Source organism: Dendrobates tinctorius, unplaced genomic scaffold (genome assembly GCF_039654945.1).
Source record: "Dendrobates tinctorius isolate UK_male_01 unplaced genomic scaffold, ASM3965494v1 ptg000158l, whole genome shotgun sequence".
Lineage (NCBI taxonomy): Eukaryota > Metazoa > Chordata > Amphibia > Anura > Dendrobatidae > Dendrobates > Dendrobates tinctorius.
In genome coordinates this window covers 35,293,699-35,317,660 of record NW_027361825.1, presented here as the reverse complement: position 1 = coordinate 35,317,660, position 23,962 = coordinate 35,293,699, and the positions used below count along the sequence as shown (strand labels likewise).

General features: G+C 51.7%; 1 protein-coding gene across 1 annotated transcript in view; it reads right to left on the bottom strand.

Moving 5' to 3' along the window:
• SHKBP1 (SH3KBP1 binding protein 1) overlaps positions 1-23,962 on the bottom strand; it is a 39,815-nt gene that overhangs the window by 4,738 nt on the left and 11,115 nt on the right. The window contains exons 7-17 of the mRNA XM_073549295.1: positions 23,765-23,935; positions 23,358-23,448; positions 16,287-16,477; positions 16,032-16,147; positions 15,469-15,556; positions 8,957-9,073; positions 8,569-8,739; positions 8,223-8,378; positions 1,943-2,039; positions 1,686-1,870; positions 368-503 (exon numbers count right to left, since the gene is read on the bottom strand). Of these exons, the coding sequence (XP_073405396.1) occupies positions 368-503; positions 1,686-1,870; positions 1,943-2,039; positions 8,223-8,378; positions 8,569-8,739; positions 8,957-9,073; positions 15,469-15,556; positions 16,032-16,147; positions 16,287-16,477; positions 23,358-23,448; positions 23,765-23,935 (1,519 nt within the window). The remainder of the gene's footprint in view (positions 1-367; positions 504-1,685; positions 1,871-1,942; positions 2,040-8,222; positions 8,379-8,568; positions 8,740-8,956; positions 9,074-15,468; positions 15,557-16,031; positions 16,148-16,286; positions 16,478-23,357; positions 23,449-23,764; positions 23,936-23,962) is intronic.

Here is a 23,962-nt window from a genome sequence, read left to right as displayed (position 1 = left end):
TATCGAGGTGATACAAGGAGCGGCTACAGTCACCGCTCACTATCCTGCAAGCACGCCACGGCACATCGAAGGCTCGCTCTATACAAATTCTCTGCAGAGCCAGCTGTCAAAGTGTCAGGACATGGTTACAGCTGCTGCAGACAACATAGTAAGCAGTGCACACCCCAAAAACTGAAAGCCAGCGGCTTACAGGAGGAAACAAGTTAATTTTCTCCCGATAGCTGCACTTTTTAATCAGGTTCACAGAATGTCTTGCACTGATCCATACAAGGCCCTGGGACATTAAATATATTTAGTGCAAAGTCAAGGACAAGAGGACGTGTAGGTGATCACATGGTGCATGGTGTTATACCGACAGTATACGTACCTGGATATGGATGCACGAGGATTCACAGTGTGAGAGAACGATGTGGCCGGGCTCATCTCAGGAGTACGAGTCAGAGCCAGGTCACACTGCTCCAGCTGTTCCAGCAGCTCCTCCTGAGTAAGACCCCCCAGCTCCACTGTAAGGGAGGAGAAAATGGGAAAGACTAGTGATCACCTTAGTTTAAAGCCTAAGTAGACCTTTACAGTTTTGTTTAGTCAATTTACTTCCTGAATGCAATTATTAAAACATTTCTACCATTTTGCTACTGCAGGGTGTATACAAGTCCCTTATCTACCGTAGTCTACGTGAGGACAGAGAGCATAAATTAAAAAAAAAAAAAAAAAAAAAAAAAAAGAGAGAAAAGCACATGGAGATGAAAAAGGTGCAGGCTAGAAGCAGTGCTGATGTTGAGCTGATGAAGACAGTAGCCCCCCCCCAATAAGCACAGATATCCCATCCAGCCTGTATAACTGGGAGAAACACTCCCACATCAGAAAAATCTAACACTTGGGTCTGCATAGCAGGGAGTCTGAAAATTCATGAAAGACTAAAGATTGCAGATTGAAACATGCTATTTTATTAGGCCACTACTAATATATGTAAAAAAAATAAAAATTCCCCCGAAGTCAAAAGGTGACCATAATCTAGAAATAGTCAAAGTCAATGCTCCCTCATATAGCTGCAGCATTTTGTCAGGGTCCCTTAGTGGTTCAAATCAATTTGAGAATATGCAAAGACAAGGACCTAATAATAAAGGCACCATTTTCTAAGGCTATAGGGGGTGATTAAAAAGATCCCACAGAGACTACAATAGGATAGTAAAGTTACAGGGAACCTGTCACTTGATTCATGCTGCCAAAACACGCTCTGGAGCTTGAGAGAAAATATAGTTAGAGGGTCCAACCAGGAAATAGTCCAGCACGGTCCTAGGCCGACTTATGCCAGCAACACTCCAGGTATCTGACAGGTCTTTCCTATAGAGCGGTGCTAGGAAAAATCTATAAATTCTCTGAAATACCGGAGTGTTTCAGGAAAATCAAAATCCTGGATGCATTCGTGAAGCCGATGTCCTGATTTATGCTGAACAAGGTTTGGACAGCCAAAGTTGCATAACAGGTTCCCTTTAAAGAGATCTTCTTGTAGATTGTGAGCCCTCACGGGCAGGGTCCTCTCTCCCCCTGTATCAGTCGGAGACTCATTTTATTCTGATTACTGTATTTGTTTTCTATGTATACCCCTTTTCCTTTTCACATGTAAAAGCGCCATGATACAAATGGACCGGAAAGCTGGACAGTGTAATGCTTAAGAAAGCTCCTACCTCTATTTTCACCCTTATTCGCCACCTCCATGGCAGTGGTAAGATCCCACATCTGGAGGCAACCACTGGCATGTCCCGTGAACAGGTAGCGCCTTGGGCGGGAACCTATCCGGCTAGATCCTTCGCACTCATGAACTGTGAAAGAAGTAATAGGGGAACCATCCACAGAACGAACCTCGCATATCCTACAGAAGACAAGGTGTGATTAACCCCAGTAGAAATAATAATGGGGACAATGGATTATAGAAATGAATTACCTCTTTCCAGTGGAAGACAGACGGACGTAGACAATGTTAGAATCGGGAACAACTCGCTGAATGAATACCTGTTGGTCGTCTCGTTCTCCAAAAGGACCTGAAAGATCAAAAACAGGATATTTTGGGTTGCTTACCGTAAAATCTGTTTCTCGGAGCCTTCATTGGGGGACACAGAGACCATGGGGGTGTATGCTGCTGCCACTAGGAGGCTGACACTATGCACAAAAAAGGTTAGCTCCTCCTCCGCCGTATACACCCCACCGACCGGCAGGAAATTCCTCAGTTAGTGAGAAAGCAGTAGGAGAAGTAACGGAATAGATTGAAAACAGAACGAACAACTCAACTGTAACCAAATCGACAAACATAAGAACACGAGTTGTAGAACATGGGAGGGTGCTGTCCCCCCCAATGAAGGCTCCGAGAAACAGATTTTACGGTAAGCAACCCAAAAAATCCTGTTTTCTCGTTCGCCTTATTGGGGGACACAGACCATGGGACGTCCCAAAGCAGTCCCTGGGGTGGGAAACAAACTTCCATTAGGCCAGTGGAATCACCACCGCGGCCTGCAGAATCCTTCTACCTAGGCTGGCGTCCGCCGAAGCGTAGGTGTGGACCCTGTAGAATTTCACAAAAGTGTGAACCGAAGACCACGTTGCAGCTTTGCAAAGCTGCAGCGCGGAAGCTCTGTGGCGCACCGCCCAGGAGGCACCCACCGCCCAGGTAGAGTGCGCTCTGATCCCTGAAGGAGCTGCACGATGCTTGACCCGGTATGCCTCCAAAATTGCCGATCTGATCCAGCGAGCAATAGTGGCCTTTGAGGCTGGGTGACCTTTCCTTGCACCGTCTGGAATGATAAACAGAGTCTGACTTCCACAAGGAAGATGTCCTGGCTAGATAGACTCTCAATGCCCTGACCAGGTCCAGCTTGTTCAAGGATCGCTCCCGAGGATGAGCTGGGCTTGGGCAGAAGGATGGCAGAACAATGTCCTCATTGAGGTGAAACGAAGATACCACCTTTGGAAGGAAAGAGGGCGGAGGCCGCAGAACTACCTTGTCCTGATGAAGTACCAAAAAAGGAGAGCGGCAAGAAAGGGCCGCTAATTCTGACACACGTCGGATGGAAGTAATGGCCACCAGAAAGGCCACCTTCCAAGAAAGGAGGGCAAGGGAAACATCCCTGAGAGGTTCAAAAGGAGGACCTTGCAGAACCCCAAGAACGAAATTAAGATCCCAAGGATCCACGGGCGCTCGGTACGGAGGAACCGTGTGAGCCACACCCTGAAGAAAGGTTTTGACCTGGGGCCGGGAGGCCAGCATCTTCTGAAATAAAATGGACAGTGCCGAAACTTGACCCTTCAAGGAACTGAGAGCAAGCCCCGCATCCAGCCCTGTCTGAAGAAACGCCAGAACAGAAGGAAGCGAAAAAACCATGGCCGCGATGTCATTGGCCTCACACCAGGAGAAATAGGCTTTCCAAGTACGGTAATAGATCTTGGAAGAGGAAGGCTTTCTGGCGCGGATCATGGTATGAATCACTCGATCAGAGAATCCTGCCCGTTTCAAAACCTCGGTCTCAACAGCCACGCCGTTAAATTGAGCGACCGAGAATGGGGGTGGCAAATCGGGCCTTGCGACAGCAGATCTGCCCTGTCGGGAAGCTTCCAGGGGGCGTCCGCGAGAAGGTTGACAATGTCCGCGAACCAAGACCTTGTGGGCCAATTCGGGGCGATGAGGACGACTGGAATCCCTTCTGCCTTGATTTTCTTCAACATCTTGAGAAGAAGAGGCAGGGGAGGGAACAGGTAGGGGAGCTCGAACTGTGACCAAGGAACGGCCAGAGCGTCGGCGCCCACTGCCATTGGGTCCCGAGACCTGGACACGAATTGTGGTACCTTCCTTTTGAGGCGAGACGCCATGAGGTCTACGTCCGGGGTTCCCCACCGACGGCAGAGCAGATGAAACACCTCCGGATGTAGGGACCATTCCCCTGCCGCGAGACCCTCGCGGCTTAGAAAATCGGCGGCCCAGTTGTCCACGCCGGGAATGTGAACCGCGGAAATTGTTGGAACAAAGGTCTCAGCCCATTGAAGAATTCTGGACACTTCCGCCAGGGCTGAGACACTCCGTGTCCCCCCTTGTCGGTTGATATACGCCACCGCTGTGGCATTGTCTGTTTGAATCCTGACAGGCAGGCCCTTGAGGCGCCGTTCCCAGTGGACGAGAGCCAGAAGGATCGCTCGTATCTCTAGGACATTGATCTGCAGAGCTGATTCCCGAGTCGACCATCGACCCTGAACAGTGTGATTGCGGAACACTGCACCCCAGCCGATGAGGCTGGCGTCCGTTGTGCCAATCTGGGAAGAAAGGACCGCCCCGAGAGAATGAGGAGAGACGTCAACCACCAGTTGAGAGACTGCTTGATCCGGCATGAAAGACGAACCGGACGATCCAGAGACAGAGCCGACCTGTTCCACCTGGACAAAATGGCCTGCTGGAGGGACCTGGCGTGAAACTGAGCAAAGGGAACTGCCTCTATTGCTGCCACCATCTTCCCCAGAATCCTCATGGCTGTCCTGAGAGATGAAAACCGTGCGATCTGTAGTGATCGGACGCCCTGCTGCAGGGGAAGAATCAGACAGGACTTTTTCCGGTTGACGATCCACCCAAAACTGGACAGGGTGTCTAGAACGATCGCCACACTTAGGCGGGCCTGATGAAAGGAGGGAGCCTTGATCAGAATATCATCGAGATACGGAAAAAGAACAAGATCTCTGATCCTCAACAAGGCCATCAACGCCGCCATAATCTTCGTGAAGACCCTGGGAGCGGTGGCGAGCCCAAAAGGGAGCGCGACGAACTGATAATGTTCGTGGTGAATCGCAAACCACAGGAACTTCGGATGTCCGGAAAATATGGGCACGTGTAGATAGGCATCTTGGATGTCTATGGAACACATGAATTCCTGCTCCTCCATGGAGGCAATCACCGAGCGAACCGACTCCATCCGGAAGTGGCGGAAGCGAACTCTCTTGAGTAACTTGAGATCCAAGATGGGTCGAACCGCCCCGTCCTTTTTCGGCACCACAAACAGGTTTGAATAAAACCCTGTGAATCGTTCCAATTCGGGAACGAGCACAATCACCCCGGAGCTGAGGAGAGAGGCGATGGCCGAACCGAACCCCGGGATCAAGGCAGGATCCCGTGGCGGACGGGATTGGAAGAAGCGATCCCGTGGAAGAGAAACGAACTATTTTGTATCCTGTCGATACTACCTCTCTGACCCAAGCGTCCTCTACTGAGGTGAACCAGACGTCGCTGAAGAAAAGAAGTCGACCTCCCAATTGGAAGGGACCCACGGAAGACCGATGATAGTCATGCGGACGTAGACCGTCCAGATCTAGATCTGGGTGGTCTTCCCTGGGAAGAGTGGGACCGCCAGGACGGAGTGGGGCTGAAGGAGACCTTCTTTCTTTCCTGACGTGCTTGTGGCCTTTGCTGGTTGGAAGGGTTTTCCGCCGCATTGAAACGGCGGAAAGACCGAAAGGGACGGAACTGACGCCTTGGAGGAGGTCTGCGAGGCTTGGATTGGGGGAGAAGAGAACTCGTACCTCCGGTAGCGTCCTTAATAATCTGGTCCAATTGGGTCCCAAAGAGACGCACTCCTTGAAAAGGCAGATTAGTCAGAGACTTTTTAGAGGACAAGTCCGCCTGCCAGGCCTTGAGCCAAATTGTACGTCGGATTGCCACGATGTTGCTTGACGCCTGAACCTCGAAAGATGCGGCATCCAAGGAAGCAGAAAGCAGATAATCCCCCGCATGGGAAATCTGATTGGCGAGATCGGCCAAATGCTCCGATTGTGCCTTATCCAGAATGCCCTGCCGAAGGTCCTCTGCCCAAGCGGATATAGCCTTTGCTGCCCAAGATGAAGCAAAGACTGGACATACCGCCGCAGATGCCGCCTCGAAGGCAGACTTTGCTAGGGATTCTATGATTCTGTCATTAGAATCTTTTAGAGACGCTACACCCGACAGTGGAAGAACAGTATTATTAGAGAGCCCAGTTGTCCGTGAGCTCTTTAGCGAACGGATACAGCACGCCGAGACGCTTTCCTCTTTGAAAGCGTCTAGTCGGATCTTCCCTTTCCTTGGTAAAAATCTTCCCAAACTCGGAATGAAAGGGAAACACCCTGGAAGGTGTTTCCGCCCGTCTGAACGAAACCTCCTGATCTGAGGATTTCGCAGGGGCGTCAGTGATGTCGAAGGTATGGTGAATCGCGGCAATGAGGTTCTGCACCGTAACCTTCATGTTCGCATCCTGATCCGAATCCAGCTCTAAGACCCCTTCAGATTCCGAAAGCGCTTCACCTGACTCGGGAGAGGAGGCCCGAGAGGGAGACTGCTGGGGAGTATGGGGTGAGGTAGGGCGAGGAGAGGACTCCGCCTGGAGATCCTGCCTGGGTCTCTTGCGACTGACACTGGCTGGCTCAGATGGGACGTCCTGGGACGTGCTAGGTCCCGCAGAAGCTCCCAAGGGCAACTTATCCAGAACGGCTACTAGGGACTGAGACACCTTGGTGAGGTCTGCCACCGACTGTGATAGGGAGGAGGCCCAACCCGGCAAGGGGGGCTCACTCACCCCTGGGGCTATGGATGGCTCCTGAGCGGCGTCGGGCTGGATTGGATTGCTACAGTCCAGGCAGAGGGGAGAGGACTGACCTGAGGGAAGTTTGCGGTTGCACGAAGAACATGCGAAGAACTTGACTAGGGTGCAGGGGAGGGCCGAAGAGCGGGTACGATCAGGCTTAGGGATAGACATTGTGAAAAACCTGAGGTAGTGCCGGAAGGTTGGGGGACAGAGGGCGGAGAAGGGTCAGTCTGCCGTGCAGAGCTACTCACGGTCCGGTGTCCCCAAAAGCGATGCTGCTCGACCTGTCCGGGGATGCAGATCAGGGAGAAGTCCGGCTGGCCGTCCCAAAGAGGCAAAAAGCTGCTTGCAGAAACTGCTCAGGGGCTGGGGAGCCTCTCCAGCTGCGTCCGGCTGGCAGGCTGTGAAGATGGCGCCTGCCTGTAGAAAAGCGCGGGTCCCGGGGAAGGGGAAGGGCGGAGCTCCTCGCAGGGTTAATAATTGCTGCCCTCTAGCCATAATATGCTGGGCAGGAGAGGGAAAGGCGGGGGGAGGGCCTGGGGAGAGCGGGAGTGAAGCCCGCTTAGTAGAAAGGGGCGGGGGGGCGTGGCCGCGACGCTGCGGTAGGCCCGAACACAAGCCGGGGCCTAAATTAGTTGCGGCGGCCGCCTGTCAGCAGGGGGTCGGCGCGGAAGACGCGTCGCAACACCGGGCCACGTCCCTGCCCAGAACTGCCTGACTCCAGTGCTACCCCTGCCGAAATGGAAAAAAAGGGGGGGAAGCGCAGAACGAGGCCCGTGAAGACCCGGGGCCTGCATGGATGCGGTGACCGTGGGGGGATGCGGGGAGTGCAGGGACCCCAACGTGGTCCCCCTGGCGACCGCTCCAAGAGAAAACGCCGGGGGAAGACTGACATACTCACCCAGGCAGGGGGCCTTACAATAAAGGTACCTGAAATTCCCACGCTGTCTCTATGAAATCCGCGCCTCATCCAACCTTCAGGCTCTGGTAGGCGAGAGGGTGGGAGGCGGGGGGCAAGGACCGTCCGTGTGGCTGGCACCTACTTGTGCGAGGCTCCTGGTCCTGCTGCGGAGACCTATGAGGATACGGGGTGGCAGTACACGCCGTACTCATAGTCTCTTTGTGGGAGTACGGATGTGACTGTTCACTCCGTATCCCTCCGGAACCTGCAAAGAAACGACGCACACTGAGGTAGATATGGGTCTAATAAAAGACCCGTGTCCACCTCCTACTGACACTAAGCTAAACTGAGGAATTTCCTGCCGGTCGGTGGGGTGTATACGGCGGAGGAGGAGCTAACCTTTTTTGTGCATAGTGTCAGCCTCCTAGTGGCAGCAGCATACACCCCCATGGTCTCTGTGTCCCCCAATAAGGCGAACGAGAAACATGATATTAAGCTAAAAAAAAAAAAAAAAAAGTAATATTCATTCACTGGGTCATGATAAGGCACAAATCTTTTTGTTGCCAGTCTTAGAAAAATCCAATGTCGTAATTAATAAAGATAGATTTTTTAGATTTGAAAGGAAGATATAAATGCTGACGAGCATATCAAAAATTTTCCATAAGTAACACTTAGTAGTAGCAATGTTACAGTATCTTTCTGACTATGCACAGAGCAATGCTTCCAAATATTACCAATATCATTCCCAGCGCTGCAGCCCGCGTGTCCATCAATGTCTTCTAGAGAAAGGATTTTGAAAGATGCCAACGGTGTGGATCCAGGCTGGGTAGAAATCATACCACGGAAGCGAGTGACCGTCCACGTGCGCACGTGATTATTATCTGCACAAACTGATTGGAGACAAAAGTACAGAGGATACAGCCGAAACAGCAACAGGATGGCTGTCCATATCCGAAATACTCAGCACAGGTAAAGACAGGAATGAGAGCGCTTTATGGCCAGATTTACGTGCAACGGTCTGGCTATGAACTTTCAGAATTAAGAATCAAAATTAAACGTGCAAAAACTAAAACTAATTACCTGATATGAGGTGTCGCTCTGATAGCATGATTTTAGTGACTGGGCTACGGTGGACTGTAAAAGTCTGAAAGAGTTGAGGTCCAGAGCCAACAGTCTCTGGGTGCTGAACTATAACCCTGACAACTCCAGAACTTGTGCCATATGCAATCTCAATCCAATTACCACTGTCACCTGTGTAAGAAAGTAATGTGCGTATTCTGTCAGAAGAGACACACAGTGGGACTTAAATATATATAAAAAGTTAATGATGAAAATCTTTATTCCCCAATGTAACAGTCAGATGTGATTTTATGGACGATTTAACGTGAGGAGAACATCAGACAAAGGCTGGATCGGATCAGATTTTAAGCTTAAAAACATTGGGGTGGGGGGGATTGCAAACTCATACTTGTTTTGGGTGTGAGATAGACGCTAAGGGCAGTTATGGCATCCTCCGAAGGATCTCGGTAAAGTTCTGTAACAAGAAGATCATTGTCCTTCATTCGCAAAGGAAACTTCTGGACATCTGTGTAAGAACAGAAAAAAGACACAATATGAGAAACCAAAAGAAGGTTAAAAAAAAAAAAAAAAAAAGGAGATTTTTGTGTACTCACCGTAAAATCTCTTTCTCTTAGCCTTTAATTGGGGGACACAGAACCTTGGGTGTTATGCTGCTGTCCACTAGGAGGCGACACTATGCATAATCTGAAAAAAGATTAACTTTGGCTCCTCCTCTGCAGTATACACCCCTGGACGGCGTCAGCCTTCTCCAGTTTTGTGCCAAAGCATAAGGAGGAACGTAACCAAATAACATAACCATGCCTGTAAGAAGGCTACTATGTACGAGCTCAAGAACAATATGAGAACTCAACAGGAAACAACGGCCCGTAAGGGCAACAGGGTGGGAGCTGTGTCCCCCAATTAAAGGCTAAGAGAAAGAGATTTTACGGTGAGTACACAAAAATCTCCTTTACTCTGTCGCCTAATTGGGGGACACAGAACCTTGGGACGTCCCAAAGCAGTCCCTGGGTGGGAAGCAGTGGACGAATATTGTGCCGACAGTCCCCTAGACTTGGGGTACTGCCGCCTGCAGAACCAGTCTACCCAGGCTCGCATCCGCTGAGGACTGGGTATGAACACTGTAGTTTTTCGTAAACGTGTGTAGGCTAGTCCAAGTGGCCGCCTTGCACACTTGTTGTGCCGAAGCCTGATGCCGAATGGCCCAGGAGGCCCCTACTGCCCGTGTAGAGTGTGCCGTGATACCGGCCGGAAGAGGGGAACTGTTAAGTCGGTAGGCCTCATGTATGGTGGACTTGATCCACCTGGCAAGGGTAGCCTTGGAAGCCGGCAACCCCTTGCGACTACCTTCCGTAAGAATGAAGAGGGAATCGGATTTCCGGAAAGGTGCAGTCCTGGACACGTAAATCCGCAATGCCCTGACTAGGTCAAGCGTATGCAGAGCCTTCTCCACTCTATGTACCGGAACCGGGCAAAGGGAAGGCAGTGAAATCTCTTCGTTAAGGTGAAAGTTGGACACAACCTTCGGAAGGAAGGATGGTACCGTGCGGAGAACCACCTTGTCCTGGTGAAAGGCTAGGAAAGGTCGTCTGCAGGAAAGTGCTGACAATTCCGACACTCTGCGTAACGAGGTGATAGCCACTAGAAAAACCACTTTCTGAGACAGAATGGAGAGTGGAACTTCTCTAAGAGGTTCGAAGGGTGGAGCTTGCAATGCTGTCAGGACCAGATTGAGGTCCCACGTATCCATCGGACGTTTGTAGGGAGGAACCAATCGGGAAACTCCCTGGATGAAAGTCCTTACTTGCGGTTTAATAGCAATGCGCTTTTGAAAAAGGACTGAAAGCGCCGACACCTGACTCTTAAGCGAACTTAAGGATAGCTTGGCATCTAGGCCCGATTGAAGAAAACCTAGTACCTTCGGGAGGTAATAAGGGAGTGGGACTTGTCCATGAGATTCGCACCAAGAAAAGAAGGCTCTCCAGGTACGATAATAGAGCTTGGCAGAGGCAGGCTTCCTTGCCCTGATCATAGTTGCAATGACTGCCGGTGAAAAACCTGCCTGGGTTAGAATCCAGGTTTCAAGGGCCATGCCGTCAAATTGAGGGCCCCTGAATTCTGGTGGAAGAACGGACCTTGAGACAGAAGGTCGTGGCGGTCGGGTAGACGCCAGGGGGCGTCTGCCGTAAGTTGGACGATGTCGGCGTACCAAGTACGTCTGGGCCAGTCTGGCGCGATGAGGATGGTCGGAACTCCCTCTTGCTTGACCTTCCTCACGACCCTGGCTATTAGGGGGAGGGGTGGAAAAATGTACAGGAGTCGGAACTGGGACCAGTCCTGGACCAGGGCATCCGCTCCGAGCGACCGCGGGTCGTGTGTCCTGGCCATGAAATTGGGAACCTTGGCATTGAGATGGGATGCCATTAGGTCCACATCCGGGGTTCCCCATCGTTGACAGATCTGGTAAAAAATCTCGGGATGGAGAGACCACTCCCCCGAGTCCATTCCTTGCCTGCTGAGGAAGTCGGCTTCCCAGTTTTCTACACCCGGAATGTGTACCGCAGAAAGAACCGACCTTGTGTCTTCCGCCCAGCGGAGGATATGAGCCACTTCTCTCATTGCCTGGGAGCTGCGGGTCCCGCCTTGGTGATTCACGTATGCCACAGCCGTGGCATTGTCCGACTGTATCCGTATGTGCGAGGCTGCAAGCAAGTGATGAAAGGCTCTCAGTGCCAAGAGAATGGCCCTGATTTCCAGAACATTGATGGGCAATGTCACTTCCCTCGGTGACCACTTGCCCTGTGCCCTGTGATGTAGGTGTACCGCCCCCCAGCCTGTCAGGCTTGCATCGGTAGTCAGGATCTTCCATTGTCCTGAGAGGAATGGCTTCCCTCGTGTAAGCGAGGTTGGTTTGAGCCACCAGTGCAGGGACCTCCTGGTCGATGACGTCAACCTGAACTCCCTGTCGAGGGAGAAGGGGTTCCTGTCCCAAGATCTGAGTATGGCTAGCTGAAGGACCCTGAGGTGAAACTGGGCAAATGGCACTGCCTCTATTGCTGCTGCCATCCTGCCGAGGATTCTCATGGCAAACCGGAGAGATCGAGGAGGACTGCGAAGGAGTGTGCAAACTCCCAGACGGATGGCCAGTGTCTTGTCCTTGGGAAGGAGCACCAGGCCCCTGGTGGTGTCGAATACCATTCCCAGGAATGTTAGAGTCCGAGTTGGGATGGTCGACGATTTCTGTAGGTTGACTAGCCATCCCAGGCGACTCAGAGTGTCTAGAGTGATTGAGACACTGACCTCGCAGTCTTTGAAAGTGGGAGACTTGACGAGGAGGTCGTCCAGGTACGGGACGACTAGAATGCCTCTTGAGTGCAGGACGTCCATGGTGGCCGCCATGACTTTGGTGAACGTTCTTGGAGCCGTGGCGAGTCCGAACGGAAGGGCGACAAACTGGTAGTGGTTTTGGTTGACCGCGAACCTGAGAAACCTTTGGTGGGCGGGAGCAATTGGTATGTGGAGATACGCATCCTGTATGTCTATGGAGGCGAGGAATTCTCCCTGCTCCATGGATGCAACGATGGACCGGAGGGACTCCATGCGGAAATGACGGACCCGTACGTAATTGTTGAGCTGTTTTAGGTCCAGTATGGGTCGGACGCCGCCTCCTTTCTTGGGGACTACAAACAAATTTGAGTAGAATCCTCGGAATCTCTCGTTCGCGGGAACCGGCACCACAACTCCTGATTGAAGGAGAGAGGAAACCGCTTGGTGGAAGACACGAGCCTTTTCTGGTGGTGTTGGAGGAACAGAAAGGAAGAACCGGTTCGGTGGAACGGAAGTGAACTCTATCTTGTATCCGGAAGACACTATTTCCCTGACCCACCTGTCTTCTGTAATAGGCAGCCAGACTTGCTGAAAGAGTAAAAGTCGGCCGCCTACTGGTGGGGTGTCTTCCGGAGGTCTCGAGTCATGATGAAGTGAAGTTCTGAGGTTTTCCTCCCTTGGGTTTCGCTTGGCCTGCTTTCGACTGCCAAGCCCTGTCCGGTCGCTGCTGCGTCCGTGGGTTGTCTCTGCGTGGAGAACGGTTGCGGTTTTGCACTGGGCGCGAAACGGACCAGCCCGAGGAATTCCGAAAGGATCGGAATCGCGTCTGGTTTCTTCGTTTGAACGTGCGTTTCGGTTTTAGTTGAGGGAGAGAGGTACTCTTACCCCCGGTGGCATTGGCTATCATGGTGTCCAACTTTTCGCCGAAAAGTCTACCAGTAGAATACGGAAGTCGCGTGAGGGACTTCTTTGAGGCCGCATCCGCTTTCCATTCTCGCAGCCAGAGGATGCGTCGGATCGTGATCGCGTTTGATGCTATTCCCGCTACACCTCTGGCGGAATCCAGGGCTGCATGAATCATGTAGTCTGCTACCACTGCCATCTGGACCGCTTGGTCCGAGAGTTCAGGATTTGAAGCCTGAAGACCCTCCTGTAGTCTTTTGGCCCAAGCTAGGATGGCCTTGGCTGCCCAAACTGAAGCAAACGCAGGGCCCAGAGAGGCGCCTGCCGCTTCGAAAATAGAACGAGCCATGCGTTCTACTTGCCGGTCTGCTGCGTCCCTGAGGGTTGAGCTATCCGGCAGAGAGAGTAAAGTCTGCGCTGCTAGCCCAGAAACCGGAGGGTCCACTTCAGGTGGATCTGCCCATTGTTTGTTGTCTTCATGTGGGAAAGGGTACTTCGCTTCCAGATATTTGCGATTAGTGAATTTTTTGTCAGGCTGCGCAAACTGTTTGGTAAGTATTTTCTCAAACTCATCGTGATTAGGGAAGACCTTAGGTGGTTTTTGAACACTTTCGAAGCAAATCCTATGTTTTGGGACTTCCGGGGGCGACTCTGGAATTTTTAGCACCCGATGAATAGAAGAAATTATGTCCTCAACTAGCGCTGTATTGCTAGGGGGAGAAGGTACCACGGACCTGACCGTTTCATTATCTGAGTCGGAGTCACAGATGCCCTCCGAATCCTGTGCCTCACTAAGGTGATCCCTGGAGGGCGACCTGGGGCGGGGGTCTTCTGTGGTGGGGGATCCCTGTGGTAAATTGCACTGTCTGTCTGTGGCAGGGGACTGCCCAGGAGACCTGGAATGACGCTGTCTCTCCCTAGAGGGGAACGACCTTTTGCTATAGTGCGACTCAGGTGATCGAGACCTGTGAGTCCGCTTACGTCTGTGAGAGTCAGAAGCAGCATGTTCCTGAGACAAGCTGTCCGTTTGCTGTGTACCGTCCATAGCCGGGGTCCGACTCTGCAGAGCTTGCAGCAATGTAGCAGTTAGGTTGTCTATGGACTGTGACATAGACTGAGACATCTGAGTTGCCCATTCCGGCGTGGCCTGTGACACTGAAGCGTCAGTAGGGACTCCCTGGGGTTCTGACCCAGAGTTCTGGATGCAGACCCGGCAGTGCGGATACGTGCTCCCACTAGGGAGCGTGGCTTTGCAGGCTGTGCAGAATGCATAGAAACATTCCTGCCTGGTTCTCTTCCTTGAGCCCGGCATAGTGCACAGAGGCTGGCTATAAGGGATCGTACAGGGGTGGCTACGCAGAGGGAACCCACAGAAAGCCTTATAGGAAGTATAGATTCACAGCTGAGTAATGAGAACCCAGCTGTGAGCTTACCCCACCGGTGTGCCCCTAGGTCCAGCGCCGACAGATCCAAGTTCTGTGCCCCCCGGAGACCGCTGTGATGCTTCTCTCCTGGATCTCATCCAGAAAAAATGGCCACCGGGGCTCTGAGGAGAGGGAGGAGGGGGCGGAGAGCTGAAAAGGGCGCGCTGGGCTGTGTAAAAACGCGCCCTTTCTGCCTCAATCCGCCCCTTCTATGACACTCCAGTGTGTCATTTTGGTCATCCGGGGGGCGGGCCGGGGGGCGGGGAAAAGGCGGCGGCTTCAGCTAGGCCGAAGCCGCGGTCTAAATTTGAAGCCTGATGCCCAGGAGGGCTCCAGAGCGGCGCGGTAGTCCGGGGGGGGGGCGGATTTGTACCAGACCCCCCCAGAACGGTCGACTGGATAGCGGTGGGGGTAGCAGGGGTAGCGGTTTTTGTATGGGGGGCCCCTGAAGGGCTATGGAGCCGCTGCTGCTGCAGAGACAGGGACGCAGCAAAAGCCCTGTTTCTGCTGTGCCATCCAGTCCGCACCCTCCCCCGGCCCCCACAGGATCCCTCAGCCGGCCTGGGGTCCCTGGAAGCTGCGGAATGCTGCCTGATCTCCGACCCTACCTGAGGCGTCTCAACCTAATACCCCCTGCGGGGGATTAGGGAGGGTGCGTCTGTCACCGTCAGGGGGTCTTCATCCTCGCCTCGACCTCAACCCAGACCCCTTAAGGGTGTTGGGGAAGGAGGGGGGTCTCGACCTCGAACCAGGACCCGAGGGACTGGGGAGGGAGCGACATGGGGAAAAAAACCACCTCAACCTCAACCGGGTACCCCTAATAGGGGACCGAGGAGGGAGCCATGCCGGGAGTCTCGCTGGAGACCCACTTTTCTTCATCTGTATTTCCGTGAAAAAAGGAAAAAAACGGAAGAAAAAAGGTGTGCCTCCTTGCGACACTAAGCAAAAACTGGAGAAGGCTGACGCCGTCCAGGGGTGTATACTGCAGAGGAGGAGCCAAAGTTAATCTTTTTTCAGATTATGCATAGTGTCGCCTCCTAGTGGACAGCAGCATAACACCCAAGGTTCTGTGTCCCCCAATTAGGCGACAGAGTAAAAAACCACACAACATCAACTTAGTAGAGAAATATATAATGGATGAATGGAGTTGAATAAGTCATGAAATTGGGTTTCATTTTTGACATGAAAGGGAAAAAAATTAAAAAATGTACCTACCCATCATTAACCAGCGAAAATAAAAGTAATTTACCTACATAGTAGATGGAGCCATTATTACACCCAAGCAGAAGGAAGGATCCAGCGGTGTCATAGCTGTTTATGGGTACCACATCCTGGATCTGTCCCAAAATGGAGAAATGCGTGAAGTGTCACAACAGTCACTCATTGCAATACATACAGGGCGGCACGGTGGCTCAGTGGTTAGCGCTGCAGCCTTGCAGCGCTGGGGTCCTGGGTTCAAATCCCACCAAGGACAACATCTGCAAGGAGTTTGTATGTTCTCCCCGTGTTTGCGTGGGTTTCCTCCGGGCACTCCGGTTTCCTCCCACATTCTAAAGACATACTAATAGGGAATTTAGATTGTGAGCCCCATCGGGGACAGTGATGATGATGTGTGCAAAATGTAAAGCGCTGCGGAATATGTTAGCGCTATATAAAAAATAAAGATTATTATTATTATTATACACACAATAATATACAATGTGAATTTAGGTTTGCATGTTAATGTAATATGTGTGAAAAAAATTAAAATCATTCAGAATTAGGTAAAAACCAAAGATAAATGTGTCCATTGAGCAGAATTAGAAGTCCCACCTGCCAGTGTTTGGTCACTGCGTTCCACACGCCTATCTTGCCGGTATGGCTGGTGGCTATTAGCTGATTTCCCACAAAGAACAAGGCTTCAGCAGGGACCCCGAGACTAAAGACCCCTGAAAGAGGTATAATAATAGTAAGCTACTAGCAACAGCCTAACCTAGGACTTCTCCTCATCAGAGAATGCTGCAATCTCCAAAGCATCAATTGAGCACATGGTTACATTTATAGATGCCATGTTCACACTTGCCTTACCTATTTCGCTTCCTGTGCCATCAGCAGTGATTGCCCACAAGATGATCTCACTGCAGGAAGAGACTGCAAGCATTTTGTCATGGTCTCCCAGGGATCCTCCAATCGTCTTGGCATTAAGAGCCACCCGCTCAATAACCCAGTCCAGGCAAGGGCTAGTGAAAATCAGCTGCCATCCAGAAGTCTCTTTCATTCTAAAAAAAAGTTGCAGAAAAGAGGGATTTTGGGTTCTTACCGTAAAATCTCTTTCTTGGAGCCTTCATTGGGGGACAAAGATTACCATGGGTGTATGCTGCTGCTGCTAGGAGGCTGACACTATGCAAAACAAGAAAATTAGCTCCTCCCCGGCAGTATACACCCACCGACAGGCACCAAGTACCTCAGTTGGTGAAAAAGCAGTAGGAGAAGCAACCAAAAACTATGAACATATGTACCAACCCAACAAGGGACTCGAAGACCCAACACGGTACAACTTAAACAGGGAGGGTGCTGTGTCCCCCAATGAAGGCTCCAAGAAAGATTTTACGGTAAGAACCCAAAATCCCTCTTTCTTTATCGCCTTATTGGGGGACACAGATTACCATGGGACGTTCCAAAGCAGTCCCGAGGGTGGGAACAGCCATAAAGGAACGAAAGAAGGAAGGACTTAGGTCGGCCGATGTGCGACCGCCGCCTGCAGAACCTTTCTACCAAGAGCTGCATCAGACGAGGCCTGGGTATGAACCCTATTGAACCTCGGAAAGGTGTGCAAAAACGACCAGGTCGCGGCTCTGCAAAGTTGTAAGGCCGAAGCCTGGTGTCGCACAGCCCAAGAAGCCCCTACAGCCCGGGTGGAGTGGGCTCTCTCTCCCGGAGGGGGGCGTTTTTCCTGAAGTCGGTAGGCTTCCAGGATGGTAGAACGAATCCAGCGAGCAATTGTGGATTTGGATGCCGGAAGCCCTTTCCGGTGACCTTCAGAGATGACAAGCAGGGAGTCGGATTGGCGAAAAGAAGTGGTCCTGGCAAGATAAACTCGCAAGGCTCTCACTACATCCAGTTTGTGGAGCGACTTTTCCAGAGGATGAGCAGGCGCAGGACAAAACGATGGAAGGACGATATCTTCGTTAATATGAAAGGGGGATACCACCTTTGGAAGGAAGGAAGGAAGGAAGGAACTGGCCTGAGAACGACCTTATCTTGGTGGAGGATTAGGTACGGGGAACGACAGGATAAAGGCGCCAGCTCAGAAACTCTCCTGATGGATGTAATGGCAATTAGAAAAGCCACCTTCCATGAGAGAAGGGACAGAGGAATGTCCTGGATTGGTTCGAACGGCACCTTTTGGAGAGCGCGAAGAACGAGATTGAGATCCCACGGATCTATCGGAGAATGATGAGGAGGAGCCACATGGGCGACTCCTTGGAGAAAGGTCTTCACCAGCGGCAAGGAAGCCAGCTCTTTCTGGAAGAGGATTGCCAGGGCAGACACCTGGCCTTTGAGGGTACTGAGAGACAGGCCCGCATCCAAACCGGACTGGAGGAAGCAAAGTATGGATGGAATGGAGAACGACAATGGAAAAACATCGTTATCAACGCACCAACGGAAAAATGCCTTCCAGTACCTATGGTAAATGCGGGAGGAGGCTGGCTTCCTAGCTCTGATCATGGTTTGAATGACCCGGCTGGAAAACCCTGATTCTCTCAGAATTGCGGCCTCAACGGCCACGCCGTTAAACTCAGAGACTGTGAATTCTGGTGGTAAAGGGGGCCTTGTGAGAGAAGATCTGGACGGTCTGGAAGCCTCCAGGGGACGTCCGCGTGCATGTTCACCAACTCCGGGTACCAAGGACGTCTTGGCCAGTCTGGAGCCACCAGAATGACTGGGATGCCCTCTGACTATCTTTTTGACAACCCTTGGGATTAGGGCAAGGGGAGGAAACAGGTAAGGCAGTTGGAACTGGGACCACGGAATTACCAGGGCGTCGCAACCGACGGCTAGAGGATCCCTGGACCTGGCTACAAAGTGAGGAACTTTGTTGTTCATCCGAGATGCCATGGGATCGACGTCCGGGGTGCCCCAACGCTGGCATATCTGATTGAAAACTGTGGGATGAAGGGACCATTCGCCTGATGCTAGACCCTGGCGACTTAAGAAGTCGGCTGCCCAATTCTCCACCCCTGGAATGTGAACGGCGGAGATCGCCGGAACGTGACGCTCTGCCCAAAGCAGTATCTTCGCCACTTCTGACATTACCTGCCTGCTGTGAGTACCGCCCTGGTGGTTTATGTACGCCACGGCGGTGGCGTTGTCTGACTGAATGCGGACTGGTTTGCCTACGAGGAGAGGCTGCCAATGAAGGAGAGCAAGGAAGATTGCTCTGATCTCCAGAAGGTTGATGGGAAGAAGAGCCTCCTGGGCGCTCCAGCACCCTTGGGCCGTTTTCCGACGGTAAACTGCCCCCCATCCCAGGAGACTGGCATCGGTGGTGATGACTTGCCACTGAGGCGGAAGAAAGGACCTTCCCTGGAGAACTGGCGCCGACAAAGTCCACCAAGTCAGCGATAGTCTGACTCTGAGCGGAAGGAGGATGGGGCGGTCCAGAGAAAAGAAGTCTTGTCCCAGACTGAAAGGAGGAACAGCTGGAGAGGGCGCGAGTGAAATTGTGCGAAAGGCACTGCTTCCATGGAAGCTATCATCTTCCCCAGGACCCTCATGCAGGACCGAAGGGACATGATCCTCGAGCGTTTTAGGGATTGGATTCCCTTGCAAAGGGTTGAAAACTTGTCCCTCGGTAGAAACACCCGGGCTAGATTCGTGTCGAATTCCATGCCCAAAAAGGTCAGATGCTGGGTAGGGTGCAGGATGGACTTCTCCTTGTTGACTATCCATCCGAGGCGTACGAGAGCATCCAGGGTTATCTGAAGACTTTGAAGACAGTCTTGGCGGGACGAGTCCTTGATCAGGAGAACGTCCAGGTAAGGGATGATGAGAATCCCCCTGGATCGAAGGATGGCCATGACTGTTGCCATCACCTTCGTAAAGACACGGGGAGCGGAGGCTAGGTCGAAGGGAAGGGCCGTGAACTGGTAGAGATTGTCCTGAATCGCAAAGCGGAGATATCTCTGATGTTGCAAACAAATAGGGATGTGGAGGTATGCATCCTGTATGTCCACAGAGCAGAGGAACTCCCCGGGTTCCATCGAGGCTATTACCAAGCGCAGAGACTCCATCTTGAAGTGGAGGATCCTCACGTGGCGGTTGAACAACTTGAGGTCCAAAATTGGACGAAGGGAGCCGTCTTTTTTCGGGACTACGAAGAGATTCAAGTAGAACCCTGAAAACCGTTTGTTTGAAGGAACGGGAACGATAACCCCGGCGGAAAGGAGGGAGGAGAAGGCCTGAAGGAACCCTGGAATCTGGGACCGCTGTCTTGGGGGTCGAGACAGGAAGAAGCGACTGTTTGGGAGGGAAGAAAATTTGATTTTGTATCCGGATGTGATGATTTCCCTGACCCAAGCGTCGTCGACAACGGATAGCCATGCGTCCTTGAAAGAGGAAAGTCTGCCTCCCACCCTGGAAGGATTTCCAGGTGGTGGTGACCCGTCACTTAGATGAAAATCTGCCGGACCGGGGCCCTGAAGACCTGGAGGGCTGACCTCTTGATCTCCAGCGGGGGGCGGGTTTATAAGATGGTTTTCTCCGGTCTCTGGAAGCGGTGGGCAGGTCCTGCTGGGATGAACCTTCTGCGGGAGAGAAGGCGCGAAAGGACCAAAACGGCCGAGAAGCTTTCCTGTTAAAAGACCTTCTAGGCCGGGACTGAGGAAGGGAAGTACTCTTACCACCAGTGGCATCCGAGATTATCTGATCCAGCTTGGCGCCAAAGAGCCTAGAGCCGTGAAACGTCAGGTTGGTGAGCGACTTTTTTTGAGGTGGTGTCCGCACTCCACGACTTCAACCAAAGGATGCGGCGTATGGCTACTATGTTGCTGTTAGCTCTTGCTACGCACCCAGCCGCGTCCAAGGAGGCGGCCAAAAGGTATTTACCCGCATGATTAATCTGGTCTGCTAAATCTGCCAGCTCGTCCTGAGGTGCTGCCGTCGAAATGCCCTTGCAAAGAATTTTTGCCCAAGCTGAAATGACTTTCGCCACCCAAGCGGAGGCAAAAATAGGACAGAGTGAGGCGCCGGATGCCTCAAAAATTTACTTCGCCAATGATTCTATTTGCCTGTCTGTCGGATCTTTAAGCGAATCTCCGTCCGGAAGGGACAGAACCGTCTTAGAAGACAGACGGGAAACTGGTGGTTCTACCTCGGGAGCTTTGGTCCATTTTGTGACTAGATCCGCATCGAAGGGATATAGCACATCTAAGTACCTGCGGCCTGAAAAACGTTTCTCAGGATGTTGCCAGTGATTGGCTAAGGAAGTGTCGAACTCCTTGTGATTAGGAAAGGTTTGAGAGGGAGGCCTCGCTCTCTTAAAAGAAACAGAGCATTCCTGAGGGGGTGCCTTATCCTCCTTTATCTTGAGGGTTTGGAATATAGCCGATATGAGACTATCCACCATGTCCCGAGTTCTAGCTATGTTGTCCGCCTCTGAGTCAGATCCAGATTGGGAATCCTCGTCGGACCTAGGGTCGTTTGCTGATGAGGGAGACGAGGAGCGTAGCCTGGGCAAAGCGGAAGGACCTTGCAACCTGGAAGAAGAGCCAGACAGAACCCGCTTCCTAGAGCCCCTACCCGGCCTGTCCGTCTGAAGGTCGCGGTCAGGTGCAGGCGACTCACCATGAGGGGAGGTCGGCGCACAGATGGCTGTAGATACCTGGGGTAACCGTTCTATGACCTGGACCAGAGACTGAGAAACTTTAGTCAGATCAGAGACCGACTGAGACATTCCAACGGCCCACTCAGGGGGTGGGGTGCTCTCATTCCGGGGCTCGGAGTGCTCCTGAGGGGCAGACATGGTGGAAGGGCTGCAGGACGGGCAGAAAGGAGACGACTGACCTGATGCCCACTTCTTTTTACAGCGCGCGCAGGCGTAGTGAATAGCGGTGGGTCTAGAAAAGAGAGCCCCTGCAGGATTGGACATATGTCTATGCGGTAGTAGCGCTACCTGATAGGGAACTGCCGTGGAGAGCTAATTATAGCGTCAGACTGTAGAAGCGCCGAGCCTACCGAGGTTCAGATGCGGAGCAAAAAACCGTTGTGTCCCCCAGGAAGAGATCCGGTGAAGGGAGAGAAGATGATATCCAGAAATGACAGGAAACGCTAGCGGTGGGCGGGGCTTAACCGCCGAGCTGCGTGATTGGAAGAGGACCGAGGGGAGGCGCGGTTAAGGTCAGACTGACAGCGCTGAAGTCAAAGCAGCCCTATGATGGGCTAAAAAGTGCGCGAAGAAAGCGCGTGCAGAGAGGGAAGAGGAAGCTTTCAAACTGAAAGTGAAAGCGTTTCCCTGTGCACTAACATGCGACGGCACGCCCGGAGCCAGTGAAGCCGCAGGGACAGTGAAGGTACCGGGTAGGTTGCTGCCCGCGGAAACCACCGCTGGACCCCCCGGTGATAGCAGAAGGGGCGCGCGTCTGACAGAGCACCCGGTGAAAAAAGGGCGGGAAATTCAAATCGGCCCTGAGAGGCACCGATCCTGATAACATTAATGTGGAGAGACTGCATGGTGGGTATTTCAAACAGGGGGCGCTGTACCGCCTGTAATGGGGCTGAATGGGTCAGCTTGGGTCCATTTTTGAGAGCGGGGCTGGAGGAGACATTCAGATCAGCTTACCTGACGTCCCTGAAGAGGATGACCGCAGGGGCCCACGATAGAGAGCAGGCCGCTGGGAGAGATGATCCTCTGTACCCGCACCATGTCCGTATGGTGCAGAAGACAGCGCCAAACTCATGCTGGCAGGGGAAACGTCACCGCTGGCGGCCGCCGTCTTCCTCTCAGCCCTGTCCCGGGAGAGGGCTGAGGAGGGGAATCGGCTAGGACCGGCCACCCGTCAATAGCCCATAGCACCCGAGAGTGATAGGGGAAGGTCCCGCCTGCGGTCCTGAGAGTTGCGATGTGGGCAATACCACAATGCTCGCTCAGCCGCCTGATATGGAAAAGCAGGATGAACTGACATCCTGTTTCCTGATGCTGAATCTGAAAAATAAATTGAAAAAAATTAATGCACACAACTAAAACCTGAAAGGAAAAAGAATTTGTTATATGCGGATCTGGGGAGCTCCCGGTCCACCTCCTACAGACACTAAGCACAAACTGAGGTACTTGGTGCCTGTCGGTGGGTGTATACTGCCGGGGAGGAGCTAATTTTCTTGTTTTGCCATAGTGTCAGCCTCCTAGCAGCAGCAGCATACACCCATGGTAATCTTTGTCCCCCAATAAGGCGATAAAGAAAATCCCATTATCCAAGGTAATTAAATTATTTTTAAACTTTAATCAAAGTATAAATTTTAAAAAATCATAAAATGCAAAAAACACACACAATCTTCCATGTGTCATGACGCTCATCCGGTTACACTGGGTTGATATTTCCATGTCAGAAGATGTGATAGGTGGTGGTCTGGCATCAGTTCCCTTCCAATCATTAGCACAAAGAAGAGTTGCAATAGTCAGTGGGCCTTTCACGCTCACTGTTTTTTTCCATCATTTTCTATTGATGAAATTGAAATGATGAAATTAATGAAATTGATCATTTGAGGGCTCATTACACAAGACTAAGCTCAGTCAAACCCACCGATTTTGGAAGCATCGGCCAACAATCAAATGTCTTTGTGAATACTAGCAATTCTCTCCTGACATAACCTGTTGAACTTCTAAATGTTGATGCGTTTTTCTCCAGAGACAAAAAGCAAAACAATCAGCGTCAAAAATATCAAAAGGAGCAGCGACTGATGTACAGGTGGGCGAGTAATGTGTACTGGTGGGGCTTCAATGTGCCAGCCTAGTTGCAGCTAAATACGTGTGGCTACCAGTAGGCAAGTGTAGCCAGCTGGGGAGGAGACTTTTTTCTTAAGGTCAGCCTCCTGATACCAGCAGAATTCTCCCATGGTTTCCCTCATGATAAAAGTTCAACTTCCTTCCATACTAAACATTACCTGTAACAGATTATGAACTGAGCAAAAGCCACGGCAATCCAATTATGATGTCCACAAATGATTCTGACCATGCCAGGGTCACCAGACAGCCCTAGAAGCAACCAAGTCAAGAATGTTTCAGTACAATATCGTATGTAAAGCAGGACTGAAGGTTTGTATTGTCTCTGCATGACCTAAAACCATGGGACACAAGAGTTATAAGTAGTCTGCATTCCCACCTAATGTATTATGCATGTGATTTATGTGCGGTTCTCAATGTGCAATCTGACAGCAGGCGTCCTTGTAATATGGCTGGTGACCCATCGTGTATCCTTCCAATGTTCACAAGGATCTGTGAAATGTCTATGCACAGATCCATGTAAGACATATCTCTCTCTATTGTAAAAATGAACATTACAACAACCAACCTCCATTTCCATAGCTCCTCTCTTCCAACAAACGTCCAAGAATGCCAGCACCCCCCAAATTGGGGGGCATAGTGTTACTCCTCCGAACAGGTGCACGCTCGTTTCCTGCACTTCGGGAGCTGACCTGCAGCCCGGACACGCTGTGACGATTCCTCTTCTTGGCCGGAAAAACTGCAAAAGAAATGATCAAGGCTTGTT